This window comes from Lutra lutra, chromosome 13 (assembly GCF_902655055.1).
Source record: "Lutra lutra chromosome 13, mLutLut1.2, whole genome shotgun sequence".
In the NCBI taxonomy this organism is placed as follows: Eukaryota; Metazoa; Chordata; class Mammalia; order Carnivora; family Mustelidae; genus Lutra; species Lutra lutra.
In genome coordinates, this window is record NC_062290.1 from 60,050,153 (window position 1) to 60,074,556 (window position 24,404).

Below are 24,404 nucleotides of genomic sequence, written 5' to 3' on the forward strand. Positions count from 1 at the left end.
AAGGTCTGCAATTCTAAAGTAACAACCCGATTGAGTAGGAGTTGCATACACTTAAATTTTCAAAGTTAAGTACGCCACGTAAGAGAAGGCAATCACATGATGCCAGCAATGACATATGTTAAGTATTCATTGCTATTTATGGTGGGAGAATTAGCATACCCAACTTCTGTAGCACAAAGAAGAAACTATGTCTCTTACAGGTCCTAGACACGGAAACAAAAACTTCATTTTCTTTAGCTCTCAATAATTTGAAAAATTCCTGGCTCAAAACCAACCTCTCTCATTCTTCAGCCCTGCAAAGAAGAACTTCCATCCCCTGAGAACAAAACGCAGCCTGTCCAGAAACCCGCAGAACAGAAGGACGCGAAAGGACCCTTCCGAACGGGTTCCGCGTTCTCCTGGGTGACATCATTTCACCTGCGCCTCGGCAAAACAAGAGAGCGCACACGAGAGAGACCATCTGCCAGGCAACGGCGGGCCGGCGATCCCGCCGGCTGCACCCACACCTCCACGCCGCCGCCCCGGGAACAAAGAGCGCCGGGCTGCCGGGCCGCGCCCCGCCAAGCACCGGGCAACCACACCTCCTCCTTGTTGCCGGGAGCGGCCCCCGCAGGCTCCCAACGGCCTGCGACTCGGTCCGTCCCGCCCTCACGCGAGAACCAACGACCGCAGCGGCCAGTACCTGCGAGGAGAGGCTCCGCCCTGCGGGGCTGCTCCCGCGGCTCCTTGCCGGGCCGCCGCCTCCTATTGTGACCGCTCGCCCAGCCAGCGGCCAGCTCGCCAGCTCCGCCGTCCCCGGGCCTCCTCACCCCCGGAACCCGGGCTCCGACCGAGGCGCTGTCACGGCGCTTCCTTCCTCCCGGCACCATCACACGGGCCGCGCCAGGAAACAGCTGCACACTCAGAGCTGACAGAGTCCGCTAACGCCTCGGGGGCTGCATCCTCTCCGCCCCCGGGCCCTAACAGCCGGGGCCGCGGCACTGTCCCGCCCCACCGCACCCCACCTCTGTGCTCGCGAACACGGCGTGCCGCGCCGGCGCACTACCCTCCGCTGCGCGCGCAGGCGACGCCCCTCGCCGCCAGGCCGCAAGATGCGCGAGCACGCGGCACTCCCACTTCTCCGTTTGAGGTCGCTGCCCGCCTCCCCACCTCGTCCCCCGACAGGAACAAACCTAGCGAGCACAAAGCGCGAGACCACCAGACGCTCCGCCCCTTTCCCCCCAGGCTCGGCTCCGCGCGCCGAGCCCCCTTTGTTTCCACCCCGCGGGGGAGGGGGCGGGGCGGCGCCGCGCGCGACCGGGCGCGCGACTGCGACTAGTTCCGGCAACAGAGCAGGTCGCACAGCGCCCCTGCGCAGCCCCGCCCCGGCCCGCCTCTCAACCCAGGCGCCCAGCAAGGCCACAAGCTGCTGAACCGGATCCTGGGATGCCAGTTTCGTACACATCTTCTCTCCCTTAAGTATGGCTTCTGGGCCGTGCCTCCCTCCCTCCAAAACTAGGCAGTCTAACAGTAACTGACCTCACTCAGTTCAAAATGTAATATGTAAAATGGGTTGATGTGGACCCAGAAGTGGAATTTTTATTGATATAGAAGAAGGTAATTAGTCGAAGGTGTCTCACAAAGAAGCAAGGAGGTCGGAACCCAACGTGTCCAACTCTAAGGCTTAATTAAACCTGACAGTTACTCAGACCGTGCTAAGGACTGGAAATGAGATGGGTACAAAGACCACAGCGGCAAGCTGCCTGTCCTGATCACATTCGAGATCTAAAAGGGAAGACAGACATACCATAAAAGCATAATAAATGCAAGGAAAAGAGAGCTAAGTGGTATCTGAGGAAAGGTGGGCCATCAAGGGGGCATTACGCAAGAAGCAGGCTTTATGCAGATAGGAAACTGATTGATGCCATCAAGGATGGTGATCATATTTTAGGGTAGTCTAATCGGCAAAACACCCAGGTTCTACTTCTGGCACTACTTAAACCAGTCTCCTTCCTGCTCTGGGCCTTAGCTGCCTGCAGTAGAAAATTAAGGAATCAGACTAAACTGATGTTCAAAGATCTTCTAAATACGCATGAATAACACTATATGGTAATTATTTGTGTACATTTGTCTCCTGTAGCGATATAAGATGGAGCACTGGCTCTCTTGTTTTGGCTTTGGAAGCCCAAGGTCCAAACCTACAGCCTGAAACACAACAGCAGGTGCTTAGCAACTCTGAATCAAAGTTCCAGCAATAAATCCCAAGCTTTTACAATTCCTGGACATAGAGAAGTTAGAATGTTGTAACAGGTACCGATAAACACATCCCCTCCCCCAACCCTACACTCCCATTACGCAGTCCTTTTATCTAGCAGACCCTTCCTCCCAAAGCACCCTGTCTTCCAAAGCAGCCAATTTGTAGATGATTAAAACCAAATTGTAAAGGTTTTTCTTTTTCCATGACACAGTCATAAATCCCAATCATACTTTTAGATGCATCCAACGCAATCGGTTCCTAACTTGAGTCCCTTGTAATTTCCCAACTACTGCTGCAGATTCACTTAGCTTCCAGAAGAACCTCAGCTGTCCAAGTTTTCTTATATAATGCAGACCACTATGAAACCACTTTTCTTGTACACTTGGGTATAGCTATGTGATGAAAGGAGGAAAGGAAGAAAAAATTGGTAAAGGGGAGGGAAATTACCATCTGAGAGCCCTCCAATCAAAAGAGCCAGTTCAAGTGCTGAGTCTCAGCATCAAGAATCTATTACAGTCTTTCAGGGTTTCCATCCTTAAGTTTAATGTGAATCCCCTTGGGCCTCAGCCAATCCTTTGTGAGGCAAACTTCCCGAGAAAACTTCTCAAATGATTAAGATCTTAGCTACCTGGGCTCTTAGGGCTTAACCCAAGATGTCTGCCTAGATGCAAACAATAATCCCACAAGTCAAGGTTGGACAGTTTGAAATCTATGCTGCCATTTCTTCTCAATTGATGTTCTTGTATCTGATGATCTGATGAGCTAGCATCTTGCTAATAAACACCGAAGCAGTGAAATAGGCTTTAAGCTGGGCCACTTTGACAACCCAATGTGGCAGGTGGTAAATTGTAACAGAATACTTGCTCAACCCCAGTCCACCTAAATTTTATTTGGTGACTCTTCAAAAAAGTGCAAAGTCTTGTTGGAGTGGTGTCCAATAAAACTTTCTGTGAAATGGTCAGTATCGGGGCGCCTGGGTGGCTCAGTGGGTTAAGCCTCTGCCTTCGGCTTCGGCTCACGTCATGATCTCAGGGTCCTGGGATCGAGTCCCGCATCGGGCTCTCTGCTCAGCAGTGAACCTGCTTTCCTCTCTCTCTCTCTGCCCGCCTCTCTGCCTACTTGTGATCTCTCTGTCAAATAAACAAATAAAATCTTTAAAAAAAAAAAAGAAAGAGATGGTCAGTATCTGCACCATCTAAAAGGAGGGCACATGTGGCTACTGAGCACTCAAAATGAGGCTAGGGCATCTAATGAATTGACCAGGATTAATTTAAATAGCTACATATGGGGGCGCCTGGGTGGCTCAGTGGGTTAAATAGCTATATATGGTTAGGGACAGCACAATACTTGCAGGCAAAGTAACTGACTGTCACAAGAGCTTTTTGAGACTTCTGACTCTAAGACTGCTCTTTAAAATCAATTTTCACAACAGAAAAACTGAATGAATACTAAAAGCTTCCTCCTGAGGTACCCTAGTAATTTAAGCCACCTTTACTTCTAAAATAAAAATACACTAAACACTGCTTACCAAATAGGAAAATATTAAAATTCCTTCAAATACGTCTGGTCGGGCGCCTGGGTGGCTCAGTGAGTTAAAGCCTCTGACTTCGGTTCAGGTCATGATCTCGGGGTCCTGGGATCGAGTCCCGATTCTGGCTCTCTGCTCAGCAGGGAGCCTGCTTCCCTTCCTCTCTCTCTGCCTGCTTCTCTGCCTACTTGTGATCTCTGTCAAATAAATAAATTTAAAAAAAAAAAAGTATGTCTGGTCATTGGGATACCTACTTGGTGACCTACCATTCTAATACACGGGAATAACACCTGAGGTTTTGACTGGGCTGGGCTGGATCTTCGAGATGAATCTTTACATATTGATCTTCAATCTATGAGCAAGATGCATCTATTATCTGCATCATCAACTTTTTTTTTCAGTACTGCTATACATTTTCTATACAAGTCTTACTTTTTTTTTTTGTTCTTTGGTTATTCAAGGTTTTATATATAATTACCAATTCTAGAAATTATTTAATTATATACATATATATTGTGTAATTATATAGCCACAATATAATTATATGTAATTATTCTAACAGTTTATCTTAATCTTTTTGAATTTTCTGTACATAAAATCCTGCTGGCAGATAATAATGACCGCTCAATTTCTTTCTTTCCAACACATTTTTCCTTTTCTTTGTCTTGTCTTACTGCATTGGCTAGGACTTCTAGCACAATTCTAAATAGAAACAATGAGACATGCGCTTTTGTCTTATTCCCAAACCAGAAAACTTCCAACATTTCACCATTAAGTATAATGTTTGCAATAGTTTTTTTTTTTTTGCAGATTGCTTTAGAGAGTTCTTTTATTTCTAAATTATCAAAAGCTTATCATAAAGGAATATTTAATTTTATCAAATTTTCCTGCATCTATGAGATAATCATATAATTTTTCTGCTAATATGTGAATTACATTGACTGGTTTTGGATGGTAAGCCAATTTTGCATTCCTAATAAAGTCCTGTTTTCTTATCCTTATTATATATTGTTGGATTTGGTTTGCTAACATGTTGGTTAGGATTTTTACATCTGTGTTCTTGAATGAGAATAGCTGTTATTTTCCATTTTTATAATGTCTTTGTCAAGTTTTGTTACAAAGATTATGCCAGCCTTAGAAATGAATTAGGGAGTGTTCTTTTTCTCTCTAGAATAGTTTCTGCAAGAATGGTGTTATGCCTTCTTTAAAAATTTGGCAAAATTTGCTGGTTAGCCAACTGAACTTAGAATTAAGTGTCTTTCCCTTACTTTTAAAGATTTTATTTTATTTAAGATTTTTATTTATTTATTTGGCAGGGGGGGAGCAGGCTCCCTGCTGAGCAGAGAGCCCGATATGGGGCTCCATCCCAGGACCCCAAGATCATGACCTGAGCCGAAGGCAAGAGGCTTAACACACTGAGCCACCTAGGTGCCCCTAAAGATTTTAGGTAATCGCTATACCCGCTGTGGGGCTCAAACTCACAACTCTGAGATCAAGAGTCTCATGCTCCACCAACTGAGCCAGCCAGGTGCCTGACTTTTCCTTATTTTTAACAAAGGAAAAACAACTATAACATTAGGTTAGACTTAAGAAAGATTTCACACTGAAAGTCACAATCTGCTTCTAGAAAACTAACTTCCAATCTTGTGAATTTGAAGAGTTCTACTGATGGAAATCCATTTTTGAGCACATTGCATAAACAATAAGCACAAATAAATTTTACTTAAGTGGTAGTTAAATAGTCTACCAAATAGGAAACACAAAATTTGGTTTGGTGCTCAATTTTGCATTTCTAAGACATCACAAACTAAACATAATGATTATCTGAAGGACCTTTATACAAGAGAAGTGACTCAGGCTATAGGTTTTCTTGTTCCTTTACATACATACTTCTATCACAACTCCTTACAGTATTTACTTAATGTCTGTTTTCCCCATTAAACTGTAAGCCCCTCAAGAGCAGGTCCCATCTTTCTTTTGTTTGTTAACCCTGATGTCTGCAGTGGAAGAATACTGGCTGGTAGAGGATACACAAAAAAGAAAGGAAACGCATCTCTTATTTTAAAATGCTGTAACACACGAATGAAGAGCTGCAGATAAAGAATCACTTGTCCAGATGCTGAAGAACCACACACACAGAGGGAAAAAAAAAAAAATGCTATACACTTTTGGGACCTGCCAAAAAAGGTGCTGGGTAGAGAATGGCCTTCCTGCTGGGAGTCCATGACCTTTATAATGAAGAGGCAGTTTCCCACTGTTAACACTGTCAGGAATAGGGCTGTGCTGTCATCATATCCAATGCCAAGTCTCCTGACTGTAATGTCACTCCAACCCCAACCACCACTGCTGAGTTAGTGGCCTGTATTCTGTGTTCTAACATAACATTAATCACCCTGCCATGTAAATATGTATTTACTTGAGTCTTTTGCCCTTTAGAGAGTGAACTCCCTGGAGCCACGGACTAAGTCTCACTGATTCTGGCAAGGGTTCTAGTACCTGGCAAGCACTCAATAGTTCAATTAATGATATGTGACATTTCATAGCAGTGGTATATCCTACGTTTTTCTCAACGGACAAATTCCCAGGAAGAAATGAGACACACAAGTAGAACTGGTAGTAAAGAGAGGAATGAGGAGACAAAGAAATTTCAAAATTTCCTAAAGCTAGCTCTGCTCACCCTCCTCCCTCACAGTTTCCATCTTTCCACTAAAACCAGCTAAAAGGATCTAATAAGATGAAGCTACATAGTGGAAAGGTGTAGTGGCCTAGCACTCTTCAGGCTACACATTATCTATATTCACAAATAGATGTGATCTAATGCAAAACATCAGCATAAGCACTTTTTACTCATAAGTGTTACCACCTGTCAGACTGAAAAGGTTAATAATCAGCAGCTGTCAAAGACCAGAGAGAGCGCACCTGGGTGGATCAGTGGGTTAAGCCTCTGCCTTCAGCTCGGGTCATAATCCCAGGGTCCTGGGATCGAGCCCCCCATTGGGCTCTCTGCTCAGCAAGGCGCCTGCTTCCCTTCCTCTCTCTCTCTGCCTGCCTCTCTGCCTACTTGTGATCTCTCTCTGTCAAATAAATAAAATCTTAAAAAAAAAAAAAAAGAGAGGACAAGAGGCACACCTACTGAATCCACATCTACTGAAAGCCTACCCCAATATAGCCAGTTTGGGGATGGAGGATTGGGCAGACTGCTGTTCCCACAGTATACGTAAGATACACCAGGGACTGAACAGTTCTTAGTGCAGTGAAGGTGCAGCTCTTAGTGACAGTTCTTTAGGCAGTGAAGGTGAGAAGGGGCTAAAAAGCAGAATGAGGTGAAAGGCCATCAGTGAGGAAAGAGTTCACGACGGATGAGTAAATAAACCTGAGTGCCCAAGATAAGCCGAGTCAGAAATAAGACAAATAGAGACCGAGATCAAGCCAGAAATGGAGAGGCAAGGGTACAAAGCAGGCACCGCACATCATAGCATATTCAATCTCTGGAGCAGTATAAACAAGAAAGAGCGGACTCGGAGCATGACCTGCCTTAATGTACACCCTCTGAAACAGAGAGCTTAAAGGCACCTTGCTCATTCTGTTCTGGCAGATAGGGCGCATCTTGGGAACAACTGGAATTGCTATGACTCTCATTCGAAATTGATCCCGCAGCTCAATCTCAGGGCATATCATAGCCTAATTACTATAGTTTTTAAAAATCCACTGGACAGACCCAGGCAATGAAAAGAGTTAACCACACACAGATCTAACGAAAGCCTGTTATTTCATTGTTAGGGGTCAACCATTTATTATTTTTGACATGAAATATTATATTTAAGGGGTTTTTCAGTGTTCTGGTATTATGAAGATCCAATGACTATTCTCATACATATATACAGTTTGACCTGCATTTGAAAAAACATCCACAAGGGCGCCTGGGAGACTCAGCATCTGCCTTTGGCTCAGGTCACGATCCCAGGGCCCTGGGATCCAGTCCCGCCATCAGGCTCCCTGCTCAGAGGGGAGTCTGCTTCTCCCTCACTCTCTCCCTCAAATAAAGAAATAAATCTTTAAAAAAGAAAATGTGTTCATAAAGGTAAATTTCTTTTTTTTTTTTTTTTTAAGGATTTTCTTACTTATATATTTGACAGAGAGAGACAGCGAGAGAGGGAACACATGCAGGAGGAGTGAGAGAGAGAGGAGCCGGCTTCCTGCTGAGGCGGGGGTCAATTCCAGGGTCTTGGGATCATGACCTGAGCTCAAGGCAGACTTAACAACTGAGCCACCCAGGCATCCCAATAAAGGTAAATTTCTAACAGTGCAATTGCTGTTTCAAAGGGCCTTTGTTTTTTAATTTCAAGAAATGTTACTAAATTGCCTCCTAAAAAGCTGGGCCAAGTTTTACTCCACCCAACAGTAAATGATAGGAGTCAACTCTGAAGAGGAAACAGGAGTGTTTACAGGCATCCCCTGAGGAAAGATAGGCTAACTCATTCTCTGCAGTAGGCCAAGGACTAGGGAAAGCAGCCCTGAAAACAAAACTTGGGCCAGGATACTCAGAGAACAATCATATTTCATAACCAGCTTTAAATTCTCTTTGTTTTAATTCCCTATTAAAACCCTGACCCTTTACTATGGTCTTATTAAATGCAAAAGCCTAGGAAGTGAGCCCAAACTGGAGACAAAGTGACACTAGTGAGAGTAGCAGCACTTAGAAAAGCTGGTGACCACCAGGTCCTGAGTCAAAGGGCTAGCTAGGAGGGCAAGCAGCCACCAGAAAAGATACCTACGGCGACCCAGGAACACCTGGAGAGGAAGGTCCACTAAAGCTGGTCACCTGCAGCTGAAAGTAACAAGGACTCAAATCATTAAGAATTAGACACTGAAGTAAAATATGACCCCAAAAGCCAGTAAACATGGACCATACTTATGTAAGTGCTTCAAGAAAATAAATAAATAATAATATAAGCACTGGCTGAGAAACAGAAAAGCACAGACAGACAACTAGTACCTTCACTTTGGTCAAGATGAAAGGAACATGAGAATGTTCTCTAAACAGATCAAAACACAAGATTATCTTGTACCTTTCACCATGTTTAATGGAAAACAGAATTTCCCGCAGGGAATGCTGGTGGAGCTCATGGGACTGCATAGTTGATACCCTGCACAGATGATGCTCCCGGCTACTGATTTCTACCCTGCATTCATGAAATGTGACCAGCTCACTGAAAATGCTAGTGTCCTCCTGGTAGCATCCATTGATGACATACATTGAAGACACGAACTAACCAGGGTGGTTTTGCACAGGCATTGCGATACATGGCACATCTCTGCAAACCCTGCCCTCCGGCCCAAGCCACATTTAAGAGGCCTTTTCCTCACTTTACTTTAAAGAAGAAAGTGCGCTACCTGAGCAGATTCACACAAAACAGAAGTGATCACCTTAAATAAAAACCCTTAAAGCAGGACAACCTTTATAAAGCAAATATAAAATTTAAGCTCCCCCAGAAGTTTATCTCTCCTCTGCTTATTTGTTCCTGTTATAACGGTGTCTTATAAAAAAAAAGTTAAATTTAGGGACGCCTGGGTGGCTCAGTTGGTTGGACGACTGCCTTCGGCTCAGGTCATGATCCCGGAGTCTCGGGATTGAGTCCCGCATCGGGCTCCCAGCTCCACGGGGAGTCTGCTTCTCTCTCTGACCTTCTCCTCGCTCATGATCTCTCTCACTGTCTCTCTCTCAAATAAATAAATAAAATCTTAAAAAAAAAAAAGTTAAATTTAGCAGACAATGACATACCCAAAGTCAAGATAAGAATGCCACATAACAATAATCTCAAAATACCTATCGTTACAATGTATTTTTAATCACCTCAGATATTCCACAGTATGGCAAAGTACTTTTGCACAGTAAGGCAGAGAGAATCTATTTAAAAACACAGTGCATCACATAATATCATATAAGCTCAGAAAGCATAATACAAAATTCTAAAACTTTAGGAAAATGTAGGGAAATATCTGAAGATATTCTGGAGACAGATTTCCCAAAAGTCTAAGCAATAAAATACATTTCAAAGACTATACCAATAGACTTGTTCCCAAAATAATTTTAAATTTCTGAATGGGGAAAAAACTTCATTAAAAATTAAAAGCTTGGGGGGCGCCTGGGTGGCTCAGTGGGTTAAAGCCTCTGCCTTCCGCTCAGGTCATGATCCCAGGATCCTGGGATAGAGCCCCGCATAGGGCTCTCTGCTCAGCTCAGCAGGGAGCCTGCTTCCTTCTCTCTCTGTCTCTGCCTGCCTCTCTGCCTACTTGTCTGTCAAATAAATAAATAAAATCTTTTTAAAAAAAAAAATTAAAAGCTTGGAAATTTTTTGCGAATGACAGATGATTAATGTTTCTATACAAAGTGATAGGAAAACAGGAATATCCCAAAAGAAGAGAAAATTATGTGAAAGACAAATTTTTAAAAAAGCAGTAAGTGGCTAAGGAACAAATGAACATATAAAGAGTTCTACAATTTCAGTGGTAATCACAGAAATACTCATTAAATACTCATTAAACACTCATTAAATACTCATTAAAACAATTAGAAACCATTTTTCAACAATCATTCACAAAGTAACTTGACATTATGGATGCTTTCAATGTGAAAAGGAAGTGAGACAAGCATTCTCATATGGAAGCATAAACTGATGCATATGTGTGAAAAAAATATACAAAAAAAGACAAAGGCTGAAAAAATTGTTCGAATCCTTTGATTCAATTCTACTCTAGTAATCCAGGCTCAAGAAATACATCATTCAAAATTTATTACATAGCACAATAATCAAAACACTGTGGTACCAGCATAAGGACAGATACATAGATCAACTGAACAGAATAGAGAGCCCAGAAATAAATCCCTGCATACATGCTCAAACGAGCCCCAAAGGGTCAAAAGGGTCCCAAGACAATTCAATGGGAAAAGAACACTCTTTTCAGCATTGGTGTTGGGAAACTGGATATCCAAATGCAAAATAAACTCTTACCTTACCCTATTATACAAAAATTAACTCAAATGAGTGAAGGATCCAAACTTAAGAACTAAAACTATAGAACTTCAAAGGTAAAAACATAGGGGAAAACCTTCATGAGATTGGGTTTGGCAATAATTTCTTGGCTATGACATCAAAGCGCAGGCAGTAAGAGAAAAAGATGAACACCCAAGGAGGGAAAAGGGTAGAGGGAGAGAATCCCCAAGTCAACTCTCTGCTGAGCAGGGAGCATGAGCTGGGCTCAATCCATGACCCATGAGATCATTACCTGAGCCGAAACCAAGAGTCAGATGCTTAACTGACTGAACTACCCAGGCAACCCCCAAGATAAGAACTTTTGTGCAAAGGACACAACCAACAGAGTAAAAAGGCAACCTCTAAAATGGGAGAGAGTATTTGCAAATCATCTGTCTGATTATATAGAGAACACATAAAGAACTCCTACAATCAAACAAAAACCAATCTCCCTGATATGAGGAATTTGAGAGGCAAGATGGGGGTTTGGGGTATAGGGAAGGAAAAAATGAAAAAAGATGGGATCGGGAGGGAGACAAACCATAAGACTCTTAATCTAACAAAACAAACTGAGGGTTGCTGGGGGGTGGGGGGGGGAGGGAGAGGATGGTTGGGTTATGGACTCTGGGGAGGGTATGTGTCCCAGTGAGTGCTGTGAAATGTGTAAGCCTGACCATTCACAGACCTGTACCCCGGGGGAAATAATACATTATATGTTAATAAAAATAATTAATTTTTAAAAACTCATTTTAAAAATAGGCAAAGGTTAGGGCCTCTTGGTGTCTCAGTCGGTTGAGCATCTGACTCTGTCTGAGGTCATGCGAGCCCGGCACTGGGCTCCACACTGAGCATGGAGCCTGCTTAAGATTCTCTCTCCCTCTGCCTCCCACACCCCCACAACTTGCTTGTGTACTCTCTCTCAAGGGGGGGAGGGGGCAGGCAAAGATCTTGAACAGACATTTCTCCAAAGAAGATAAATGACCAATAAGCACATGAAAAGATGCTCGGGGTCACTAATCAGTAGGACAAGGCAAATCAAAACCACAGTGATATGACCTCACACCCAACAGGATGGCTACTATTAAAAACAGTAACAACAGAAAATAACAAGTGTTGGCAAGGATGTGAAATGTAAACTGGTGCAGCCACTTTGGAAAACAGTATAGCAGTTCCTCAAAACCATAAAAATATAAATGATGCAGCAATTCTGCTTCTGGGTATATACACAAAAGAACTGAAAGCAGGGGCGCCTGGGTGGCTCAGTGGGTTGAAGCCTCTGCCTTCGGCTCGGGTCATGATCCCAGGGTCCTGGGATCGAGCCCCACGTCGGGCTCTCTGCTCAGCAGGGAGTCAGCTTCCCTTCCTCTCTCTGCCTGCCTCTCTGCCTACCTGTGATCTCTGTCAAATAAATAAATAAAATCTTAAAAAAAAAAAAAAACTGAAAGCAGAGTTTCTAAGAGAGATTTGTGCACCTATGTTCCTCGTAGCATTATTCACAAAAGCCAAAACATGGAAGCAACCCAAGTATCCATTCATGGATGAAAGAACAGATAAAATGTGCTGCATACATACAATGGAATGTTACTCAGCCTTTAAAAGTAAAGAAATTCCGGGGTGCCTTAGTGGCTCAGTGGGTTAAAGCCTCTGCCTTCGGCTCAGGTTATGATCCCGGGGTCCTGGGATTGAGCCCCGCACCAGGCTCTCTGCCAGCGGGGAGCCTGCTTCCTCCTCTCTCTCTGCCTGCCTCTCTGCCTACTTGTGGTCTCTGTCAAATAAATAAATAAAATCTTAAAAAAAAAAAAAGTAAAGATATTCCAACATTCATGCAACAACATGAACGAAACTTGACAACACTAAGTGAAATAAGCCAGTCACAAAAAGACAAATATGGGGCACCTGGGTGGCTCAGTCAGAAGAGCATCGTACTCTTGGTTGCAGCTCTAGCAGTGCTCTCCCGGTTGTGAGGGGAGTCTGCTTGAGATTCTCTCCCTTTGCCCCTCCCCCTGTGCATGCTCCTGCGTTCTCTCAAATGAATAAATCTTAAAAAAGAAATACAAACATTTTACGACTCCATTTATATGAGGTACATAGAGCACCCAAATTCACAGACAGAAAGGACAATGGTAGTTGCCAGGGGCTGTGCAGGAGAAAACAAGGGATTACTACTTAATGGATACAGAGTGTCCATTTACAAGATAAGAGAGCTCTGGAGATTGGCTGCACAACAATGTGAATGTACTTAACACTACTGAACTGTACCAGACCTAATATGATTAAGATGGTAAATTCTAGGTGTATTTTTACCACAGTTAGAAAAAAAATCTCATCATAGCAGCAAAAGGAATGTTTAAAAATAAAAACCAGACCATGTCATTCCTTCACTTAAAACCTTCCAAAGGCTTCCTGTAACAGGCAGAACAAAAACTAAACCTTCCCTGGCTTACCAAATTTTCTACATGACCTGTCCTGTGCCTATCTCTTCAGCCTCATCTCATACCCTTCTACCCTAATTAACCTTGCTGGTGGTACACATCAGCCTTCCTTCTGTTTGGACATCTTTCTAGCCCCAGGGCCTTTGCACTAGCCCTCCCCTCTCCCTAGGATGCTCCCCTCATGACCCAAATTTTTACAACTTGTTCCTTCCTATTATTCAGACCTTAGCTTAAGTGTCACCTTCTTCTTCTTCTTCTTTTTTTAAGATTTTATTTATTTGAGAAAGAGAGAGAGCGAGAGAGAGCCCCCACACACAAGTAAGGCGGAGGGGGAGAGGGAAAAGCAGACTCCCCACTAAGCAGGGAGCCCAACCAGAGCTCTATCCCACGACCCTAAGATCATGACCTGAGCTGAAGGCAGACACTTAACCAACTGAGCCACCAGGTGCCCCAAGTGTCACCTTCTTAAAGGCCTTCCCTAACACCCAGAGTAGCCAACTGACCAATTAATTGTTCAGCACTTAAGAATATCTGATTATTTACTGATTTACATATGCAGTTCATTTTCTGCCCTTTTCACAAAAATATAAGCACCAGAAGAACAAGAACCTTCCTTGCTAGTCTTCTCACCACTCTATCTTGGTGACTCAGCAGTGTCTGGCACATAGTAGGCACTTAATAAATATACACTGTATGAATAAATGCATAATAGCTTTCTAAAATGACCTAAAGCTCTACAATTAAAGGCAGGTTAAATAAATTACCATGTATCCTTATGGTAGAACATTATGCAGCCATTTTAACTGATGTTCAAGTATATATAGTATGCAGATTATATTTCCCAAGATGACCATACATAGTAAATTCTCCCACCCTTCATTCTCTTCTTCTTATGTTGACATTACTCCCCAGTGGTGAGACTGAGGTTTCCACCTCTTGAATTTGGGCAGGCCTGTGACTATGCTGGAAGTGATGCTTTGTGACTTCTAAGCTAGGTCATAAAAGGCCATAACAGCATCTGTCTGGTCCTCTTGTTGCAGTCACTCTTGCAATCAAGCTGCAAAGCTGTGAGGAAGCCCACACTACATTTAGGTGCTCAGGCCAAGGGTACTAGTTGAAGTACCAGCTGACAACCAGCATCAACCATCTAACATGCGATTGAGGACTTCAAGATGACTCCAGCCTCAGCCCCCATCTGACGGCAACCATATGAGAAAACCCGAAGCAAGAGCTACCTAGCTGAGCACAGGAAACCCCAGAATCATGAAAGATACAAGTGTTCTTTACCAAATCAACTTTAGGGTCATTAATTACATAGTCACAGATAATCAGAGCAATTTAGTTTTAACCATGAAGAGAATGCAGACAGTGAGTTTTCTTATTAAATAAATCTGAGTATTGTTCTTGCCCCTGTGCTTAAAAAAATAAATCTCCAAAAATAAAAGAGCTCTTTTTTTTTAAAGATTTTATTTTACTCATTTATTTGACAGAGATCACAAGTAGGCAGAGAGAAAGGAGGAAGCAGGCTCCCCACAGAGCATAGAGCCCCACGTGGGGCTCGATCCCAGGACCCTCGGATCATGACCCGAGCCAAAGGCAGAGGCCCTAACCCACTGAGCCACCCAGGCGCCCCTAAAAGAGCTCTTTAACTGACATTTTTTTTAACTGACCATAAGATTTGGAATGGCCAATAAGCATACAAAAAAATCCTCAGCAGATTTAGTCATCAGAGAAACAGAAATTACAACATGTCCATTATAAACAACTACTGAGATGTCACACGTTGTATACAACGGCTACAATTTGAAAGACTACTGGAGAGTACTGGATGTAAACATGCAGATGTGAATAAAGTGGAACCCTCATGCATGTGCTGGAATGCACAATGGTGCAGCCACTTTGCAAAACAGTTTGGTAGATCTTCAAAATGTAAACATATATCCTGTGACCAACTGAACAAAAATGTACTTACACAAAAAATGTTCCTAGCAGTGTTATTCATAATAACCAAAATAAGAAAACAGATCTATCAACTTGTGACTGTATAAACAAAATGTGTTAGATGTACACAATGGAATATTATTCACCCATAAAAAAGAATAGAAGAGTGATTCATGCTACAACATAGACAAATCTTGAAATCATCATGCTAAGTGAGAGAAGCCAGAGACACAAAAGCCACATATTACGTGATTCCACATATAAATGTGCAGAACAGGCAAACCCATTAAAACATAAAGATCAGTGATTGCCAGGAGCTGACAGAAGGAATAATGGGCAGTGACTGCTAATGGGTATGGGTTTTTGAGTGAGGAATATTAAAACTGCTCTAAAATTAGATGGTGGAGATAGTTGTACAACTCTGAAGATACTAATAGCCACTACTAACAAAAATGAAAGATATTTTATATAAATATAACTTCAATTACTATTGTTATTACTAAATTCTAATTGTTACTTCTGGGTAGAGGGGTTAAAAGTAGAGCCACATATCTTTTTATAATCAACATGTAACTTAAAAAAAAAAACTAAAAAATGTAAAAGATCAAGATTAAAAGAAAGTATACAGTCATGAAAGAAAAACCAATAACACATTTCTTACCTTCCCTAAAAGTAGTCTGCATGGCATTATCTGTACACAAACTGGACTGATGCCTTCTTCCATGACAAATGGACCTTAAGGCTAGCATAAGTTTTGTCTAGAAAAGACTACTGCTCTGAGTAGCTGTTCACATACATGCCAATTTAGAAAGAATTCTCCCATTTCCCCGTCTCAAGTGACCAACCTTCCTGGAAGTGTTCCAGGCCACTCTGGGAAAGTGTACCATTGAGACTACAAATTAATTCATCTCGGGACACCTGGGTGGCTCAACTGGTTAAGTGTCTGCCTGGGGCTCAGGTCATGATCCCAGAGTCCTGGGATTTCCACCCCCGCCCCCAATCTGGCTCTCTGCTCAACGGGGAGCCTGCTTCTTCTCCCCTGCTTGTGCTCTCTCTCTCTTATAAATAAATAAATGAAGTCTTTTTAAAAATTTTTTAATTCATCTCACCCCTGGTTCCATCCCCAGTCACACACAGATTAGTTAAATTGAGGCAACTTTTAAGAAAAATCATCTTTGGTTCCCAGAAGACCTGAGAAATGGATCTTGCCTGAAAGCGGGGATACTAAGCAAGGCATCAACATGTGTTTTGACAGTCTGTACAATCAGAATAGCTAAGCAAATATTTTACATGAATGGTACAGGGGATAGAAGATGTATTCTAGACCCAGCATTACAGGGTGACTCCTGAACAGGTCATTTCTTCCAGTAGGGTCACAGCTTCCAAGTTTATTTCAAAAAGAGGGTTGAATTGGCTGTGCCTATAATCCCTTCAATTCTCAAAGTGAGAGAATGTATGTGTGAGTGTCTATGTGTGCACACACATTCAAGTGGTATGTATCGGGTAGCAGGTTCATTTTGTTACAGAAAGAAGTCAGCAGCTGTGGCAAACATAAAGATCTGATTTTTAAGCACACTGTTTTCCTCCCCAGAATAGTGCCTGATGATCCCACTCAAAACTGCATTCTGTACTATCCAACTCTTTGTGGTTCTCATCCCACTTATTCTGCTATACATTTTCTTTAATCCACTGCACTTATTCTAACATAGTCTATTATTTACATATTGTTTATTTTTATTGTCTGCTCACCAGCTAGACTGTACACTCATGAAAAACAGCAATCTTTGTTTTGTATTCTGATATCGGTTTCCTAAGTGCCTACCCACATAGATGCCAATCAATACATTTGACTGAACCAGTTGAGTATAAATACATAGTCAAAAGACAAATCCAGGGGCGCCTGGGTGGCTCAGCGGGTTAAGCCTCTGCCTTCAGCTCAGGTCATGATCTCAGGGTACTGGGAACGAGCCCTACATCGGGCTCTCTGCACAGCGGGGAGCCTCCTTCTTCTTCTCTCTCTGCCTGCCTCTCTGCCTACTTGGGATCTCTCTCTCTCTGTGTCAAATGAATAAATAAAATCTTTAAAAAAAAAAAAAAAAAGACAAATCCATTCTCTCCATTTCCCTCTGAGAAACAATCGTTAGTATACATGCTGCAAGCAGGAAAGGGAAGAGCAGTTTCTCACAATTCTTTGAGAACTGGGCTGATCAAGTGACCAAAGTCCTTAAGTTCTCTTCCCTCTCTCCACATATTTTGGAAAAAATCTCATCTCCTAAAAGCACAAAATTGGTCATACAAAGATTCAGAAATTAGGAGCAAATACTCTTTAAAGTAGCTGCCAAGTTTTTCGTAGAGGTGGATAGAAAGCTCATCTCCAGACCCTTGAACCTGGAGACAGAACAGAGCACAGTTTGGCATCACCACCACAAATGAACAAATGGAGAAAGGCATATTATAAGCAGGGGGAAGAAAACTTAACCCAGGGGGCGCCTGGGTGGCTCAGTGGGTTAAGCCGCTGCCTTCGGCTCGGGTCATGATCTCAGGGTCCTGGGATCGAGCCCCGCATAGGGCTCTCTGCTCAGCAGGGAGCCTGCTTCCTCCTCTCTCTCTGCCTGCCTCTCTGCCTGTTTGTGATCTCTCTCTCTGTCAAATAAATAAATAAATAAATCTTTAAAAAAAAAAAAAGAAAGAAAACTTAACCCAAAAACATCTTCACAATTACAAAGCACAAATGTATGCAATATTAAGGGCCTAAAGTGATTCTGTCTTTCCCTCCATCATCTTTCATTTTCCAATGCTCACATCTACAATCTAGAGTATACTGAATTTTACAACACCAACTGTATAGTCTGGTATAATCTCTTTCAGTGGCTTGCTTCTAAAATAAGTTAAAAGTTAAATCCATGCCTCTGGATTACTGTAATAATAAAAGAGACCCTGGAATGCTAAAAGCATACCTCTCTCTCTGTAAACAGACTGAAATCTGTCTGAGCAAAACTCACAAAGATAGAGAGATCAACGCACAGAACAAAGAAAGCCATTTGGAAAATCCCAATGACCAACCAACTTCTTGATCTAGTTCCAACAGGATGAGGGAGGAGGATCGTGATTAAAACAGCAGAGAAAAGGATCACTTGGATTGGTCTGCCTGGGAAAACTACCAAGGGAGTGATACATTCCTGCATGTAAGACACAGGAAATGGGAGGGAAGCCACTGGAAACTGATGATGGAAAAGACTAAATTTAAGCCCATCCAACATCAGCAGCCAGATGTTCCAAGCACCAAGCCCACATTAGTATCTACTCCAAGGGCTGGGCCATCAAGGGCGCTGATGAGTACTGGAAAGCCCCCAAGACCAGATTTCTTTAGAGGAGAAACAAAACATCAAAATGAAATAAAACTACCAACGGTTTGGACCTGATTTTAAAAACAAACCAAAAAAAGGGGGCCCAAAGCAGGTTTCTTTGGCATGAAACAAACAGGTTCTATTCTCAATCCTCACCATTAAATTGGGTTTTGGATACAGAGAAAAAAAGTATGAGAAGAAAGCATAACCAAACACAATCAACTACAAAAACAAACCAAACTGAAATGGCTAAGATATTTCAAACTAGAAACAGACATAAATTCCTGAGATAATTAGCAGTGTTGGGAGCACCTGCTCATATACTAAGATAATCCTCTCAATCTGTGCAAGAAAAGAGGAAGCAGAGTGACAGGAACGAATGGTAAAAAAAAATGAAGAGTTTACGGGGCGCCTGGGTGGCTCAGTGGGTTAAGCCTCTGCCCTCAGCTCGGGTCATGATCTCGGGGTCCTGAGATCGAGCCCCGCATCAGGCTCTTTGCTCAGCAGGGAGCCTGCTTCTCCCTCTCTCTCTGCCTGCCTCTCTGCCTACTTGTGGTCTCTCTTTCTCTCTGTCCAATAAAAATAAATAAAATCTTAAAAAAAAAAATGAAGAGTTTATCAAGAGTCCAACCCACCACCTGCAAATTATGCCCAAGTATTCTGGAACAGTCTAATAATATGACACATAAACCAGGAAGGCCCTGGATTTCAACATTGTACACACCATCCTGGCCCTATGTCCACAGTTATGCAAATGAATCAAACAATATAAGGGCAGCATGCATTTTCACCATGATAGACATCAACACAGACCTCACCTTGTCACTGTCATCATGACAAATGTGGTCGTGATGGATGGACTGGCACTGAAAAGAAGCACCAACACTACCTACAAGAAAAAGGGAGGAAAAGTTAAGATGCAGTAAGTCCTTACACATTTAAACTGTTTTTCCAATTAAAGGTGCTTTTATATCTACTATCCCATCTAATCCTCAACAATACTCAGAAGTAGGCTGGATAGGGGTTATTATTCACATAGTTTAATTAAGCAAAACAAAACAGAGAGGCTGACTTGAACAAAGTAGTAGTCAGTGAAGTGGGTCTGAAACTAGCTCTCGTTGTTCAAACTCCTTATTCACCATTATCTACTATACTGAGCAGTTTAGCTTTCAAAGGCCACCTAACTCAGCATAACAGCTTTTAATAAGGCAAACCTTTCTAGAGGGCGCCTGGGTGGTTAAGCAACTGCCTTCGGCTCAGGTCATGATCCTGAGTCCGGGGATGGATTCCTGCATTGGGCTCTCAGCTCCACAGGGAGTCAGCTTCTCCCTCTGACCTTCTCCTCTCTCATGCTCTCTCTTTCTCACTCAAATAAATAAATAAAATCTTAAAAAAAAAAAAGAAATAAAGTAAAAAAGATATATATTCCTCTTCAGACTACACAAACTTTCTTTGAGGAAAAAAGATTGCCCTATAAATTCTTAGCATACAGATAATACAATCTAATACACAATCTTATAAGATTACAAATAAGTTAGTGCCTTAAAAGTATGTATTTTAATAGACATATTTGTTAATTTGAAGAACTATCTCCTAATAGTAACTGCTTTTAATAGCGATATTTCTAACTAATAGGAAAACAAATGGTTATTCAATAAATGATTAAAACAATTAATTTGAAAAAGTTTTGGTTCCTATGTCATACCATACAGAAAATGGTGGCTCAAAGATATAGGCAAATATAAAAAAAATGAAGTCAGTTTTAAAAGAAAGTGCAGACTAAAAAAAAAAAAGGAAAATACAGACTTGAAATATAATCTTGGAGTAAGAAAACCCTTTTGAAAGATAGCCAAAACAAAAACTACAAATAAAAAGTTAGCAGGCAAAAAAAAAAAAAAGTTAGCAGGCATGACTATCTACCTCAGGTGAGCAAATTCCCTTCTCCTCAAGCATGAGAATTTGACTTAGGGATAATCCCTGTTAACCTGATTAAAACAATATGCCATGTACGTGACTTGGGAACATTGCTTATGATGGAAATTGCCAAACTAGTAAGCTGCATCTGGACTAGAAGTACAACAGACACTTAGTAGGAAGCCAGGTTTTTGAGCTTCTCTGGGTCTGGTGACATGTAATGAAGGCATGTCCCTTGCAGAGGATCCTGGAAACTATGCCTGTGGAGTTCTCTACAGCACCAAAATTTAAATAGGAATTTAAATTTCAAAAGAGCACTTTGGAAAATATGAACTGCTACATGGACTACTGCAAGGACTCCCACGATTTTTTTTTTTTTTTAAGATTTTATTTTTAAGTAATCTCTATACCCAATGTGGGGCTTGAACTCAAAACGCCAAGATCAAAAGTCCCATGCTTTACCAACTGAGCCAGCCAGGTGCTCCTGGACTCTCACTATCTTATAGTTTCTGTCCTAAATCCTCCTGAAGAAAGTGGTACCAAGTGAGACCTACAGTGGTTTTACCAGTCTGGTAAACCTAAGATATCCCACTGCTACCTACCATATTCTTTACATTTACCATGCCATCAATCCAGATGTCCAACTATTTCATGCGCAACTGAGAATGCTACCAACTAAACTTCGACATATTTTTTAAAATATTAAACATTTTTTATTTCATACTTACTGAAATAACTTTTTAAGACTCATTTAAAGGTAGATTTTTATTATATATTATTATTACGTGCTGATAAAAAGAAAATCATGTCAGAATGGCTAAGATCAAAAACTCAAGAAATAACAAATGGTGAGGATGTGAGGAAAAAAATCCTCATGCACTATTGGCAGGAATGCAAGTTGGGACAGTCACTATAGAAAACAGTATGGGGGCTCCTCAAAAAATTAAAAATAGGGGCACCTGGGTGGCTCAGTCAGTTAAATGCCTGCCTTCAGCTCAGGTCATGATCTCAAGGTCCTGGAACTGAGCCCCATGTCTGGCTCCCTGCTCAGCAGGGAGTCTGCTTCTCCCCCTCACTCTACCCCCTTCCCCTGGCCTGTGGGCTCTCTCTCAAATAACCAAATCTTTAAAATAAACAAACAAATAAACACCTTCTACAGATATTACTCAAGATGGATCACAGAACTAAATGTAAAACACAAAACTATAAAACTTAGAGAAGATAACAAAGGAGAAAATCCAAGAGACCATAGGTTTAACAATGAGTTTTTAGGTACAACAGCAAAAGCATAATCCATGAAAGAAAAAAAAATGGTAAGATGGACTTAGTTAAAATTAACTTCTGCTCTATGGAAGACGTTTAGAGAATAAACAAACAAAAAGCCAAAACTGGTAGAAAATATTTGCAAAATGCATGTCTGGTAAAGGACTGGTATCTAGAAGTATTCTAAGAACTCAAAACTTGGGACGCCTGAGTGGCTCAGCAGGTTGGGCCTCTGCCTTCGACTCACATCGGGTCTCAGGGTCCTAGGATGGAGTCCCGCATCATCAGGCTCTCTGCTCAGTGGGTACCCTGCTTCCCTCCACTCTCTGCCTGCCTCTCTGCCTACTTGTGCTCTCTCTCTGCCAAATTAAAAAAAAAAAAAAAAAAAAAAAAAAGAACTTACTCAACAGTAAGAAAACATACAACCAATTTTAAAATGGGCAAGGTTTCTCTTTGACCTTTGGCCCCGAATATCAGAACTCAATCCTTTGCTACTACTGGAAAACAGAAGCATCCGAGAAGTGAAAGAATGCACAAAACTACCAGCTTCCCCTCCCCAGCTGTCCCTGCCCCATAAGACAAAGATGTAGACAGACTGCTCAAACTGAATTCCTGAAGAATAAAAACAGGTCTTAACACAGCTATGGGTAAGCTAATCAGAAAAAGAAGTACACAGCAGCAAAAGAAAAAACAAGGGGGCCAATTTTTGAAACTTGAAAGAATCTAGTAGAGAATAAACCAAACATACTGTATTAGTGACAGTGCTTACAATGAGTGTTCTGGTTCTTTTCAAAGACATTTTACAAAATTATTATTCTGGCTCAAGAACCTACCCTGCCACCCATAGGCAGAGAAGGGGCCAGGGGGCCAAAGTGACAGTATGCTTCCAGGCAGACAAGGCTTGTTCTTCCACCTGGTGGCCCATTCAACGGTCTGCGCATACCAACATTACAGTTCTCACTCTAGGTTCTTAACTTGGGACCCAAGACTTTTATGGGAATAAAATTTTATCTTTATTATTAACTTAATATCAAATAGAAAAATTCATTCTCTTACGAATCTAGCAACAAATCACAGTAGTATTGACAGTATTTGTGACTCCAATGCTAATAAAAACCACATATATTTTCATATAATAGTTGTTGCACGTATACTGAAATGTCACACATATCAATACTCTGAGGTTTTGTGGTTTTCCACACATACCACTATTTTGAATTTATGATAGCTACTAGGAACACTGCTAAAATATGTTATCTAAATGCATTAATAAAAAGGCAAATGTACTTTTACTGCAAATTAGCTTTCATTGTTTTGACAACCACATTCCAGCATAACTTATTTTCTTTGTAATCTCATGCATTTTACTTTATGCAATTAAAAATATTCTCCTGGAAAGGGGTCTAATAAACTTCATCTGACTACCAAAGGAGTCCAAGACACACAACAAAAATAGTTAAAAATCCTACTTTAGCCAGCAAAGTTGCTGGGCCCAGGAGAACAAACCACATCAGAAGCTTTGTAAGGGAAAAGAGACATGGAACATCTTGAGGAGAGTCAGAAAAAATGTAGGAACCTGAAGGAAGAGAAAAGAAATGAAGATTAGGGGCACCTGGGTGGATCAGTCAGTTGATCATCTGACTCTTGGTTTCAGTTCAGGTCACAATCTCAGCATTGTAGGATCAAGCCCATCATCAGAATTCCCACTTAGTGGGGAGTCAGCTTAAGTTTCTCTCCCTCTGCTCACCACCCTGCCCCCAACCGCACAAGTACACACACTCACTCACTCTCTAAAATCAATACATTAAAAAAAAAAAAGGAAAGAAATGAAGATTAAAGTCAGGGTATGAAGCCCAATGTTTAGAACTAGGGAACATAAAGAGGTCAAAGGTGAATCACTGAAATGAAGTAGAGAAGTTTCAGAGCAACCGCCAAGAATGTGAGCTAGTGCTTTGATCCACAGAAGTAGGTAGTGATGTAAAGCAAAGACACTATTTGCCATGTTGCCAGAGACCACCACACTACCAGAGATCCATTAGTCAAGGTGGCCCTGGGTGGCTCAGTTGGTTAAGTGGCTGACTCTTGATCTCAGCTCAGCTCTTGATCTCAGGGTTCTGAGTTCAAGCCCTGCACTGAGCTCCTCACTGGGTGTGAAGCCTACTTAAAAAAAAAAAAAAAAAAATCCAGTACTCAATTCTGAATCCTCATTTTTCTTGATCTATTCACAGCAACTGACTCACTTGATTCTACTCTCCTTGAAACCCTTTTCCTCACTTGGCCTCACGGAAACGTCCCACATTACTGACTGCCAACATCTCAGTCCTATTTGCTAGATTCTCTTCATCTCCCCAATTTCTATAGAATGTTCCAAAGATTAATCCTCCAACTTCACTTTTCTATCTATATTTACTCCTTTTTTTTTTTTTTAAGATTTTATTTATTTGTCAGAGAGAGAGGAGAGCGAGCAAGCACAGGCAGACAGAATGGCAGGCAGAGGGAGAAGCAGGCTCCCCGCCAAACAAGGAGCCCGATGTGGGACTCGATCCCAGGACGCTGGGATCATGACCTGAGCCGAAGGCAGCTGCTTAACCAACTGAGCCACCCAGGCGTCCCTATATTTACTCCTTTTGTGATCCCAACTAGTCCCATGGCTATATCCCCAAACCCTGACTCCCCCATCTCCCATGGCAAGGAAATCTAGATTTCTAT

General features: G+C 41.9%; 1 protein-coding gene across 13 annotated transcripts in view; it reads right to left on the bottom strand.

Annotated features, from left to right (window-relative positions):
* The window catches only part of RNF38 (ring finger protein 38), a 133,004-nt gene that overhangs the window by 49,432 nt on the left and 59,168 nt on the right, over positions 1-24,404 (bottom strand). For 4 of the 13 annotated variants that reach the window (XM_047699576.1, XM_047699573.1, XM_047699571.1 and 1 more), the window contains exon 1: positions 13,995-14,097. In XM_047699576.1, coding sequence (XP_047555532.1) covers positions 13,995-13,997 — 3 coding nt within the window. In that variant the 5' untranslated portion in view covers positions 13,998-14,097. Of the gene's footprint in view, positions 1-275; positions 640-682; positions 1,050-1,172; positions 1,286-13,994; positions 14,098-19,336; positions 19,408-24,404 lie in introns of those variants that run through there. The other 9 variants (XM_047699566.1, XM_047699568.1, XM_047699567.1 and 6 more) reach the window with 5 other exon arrangements.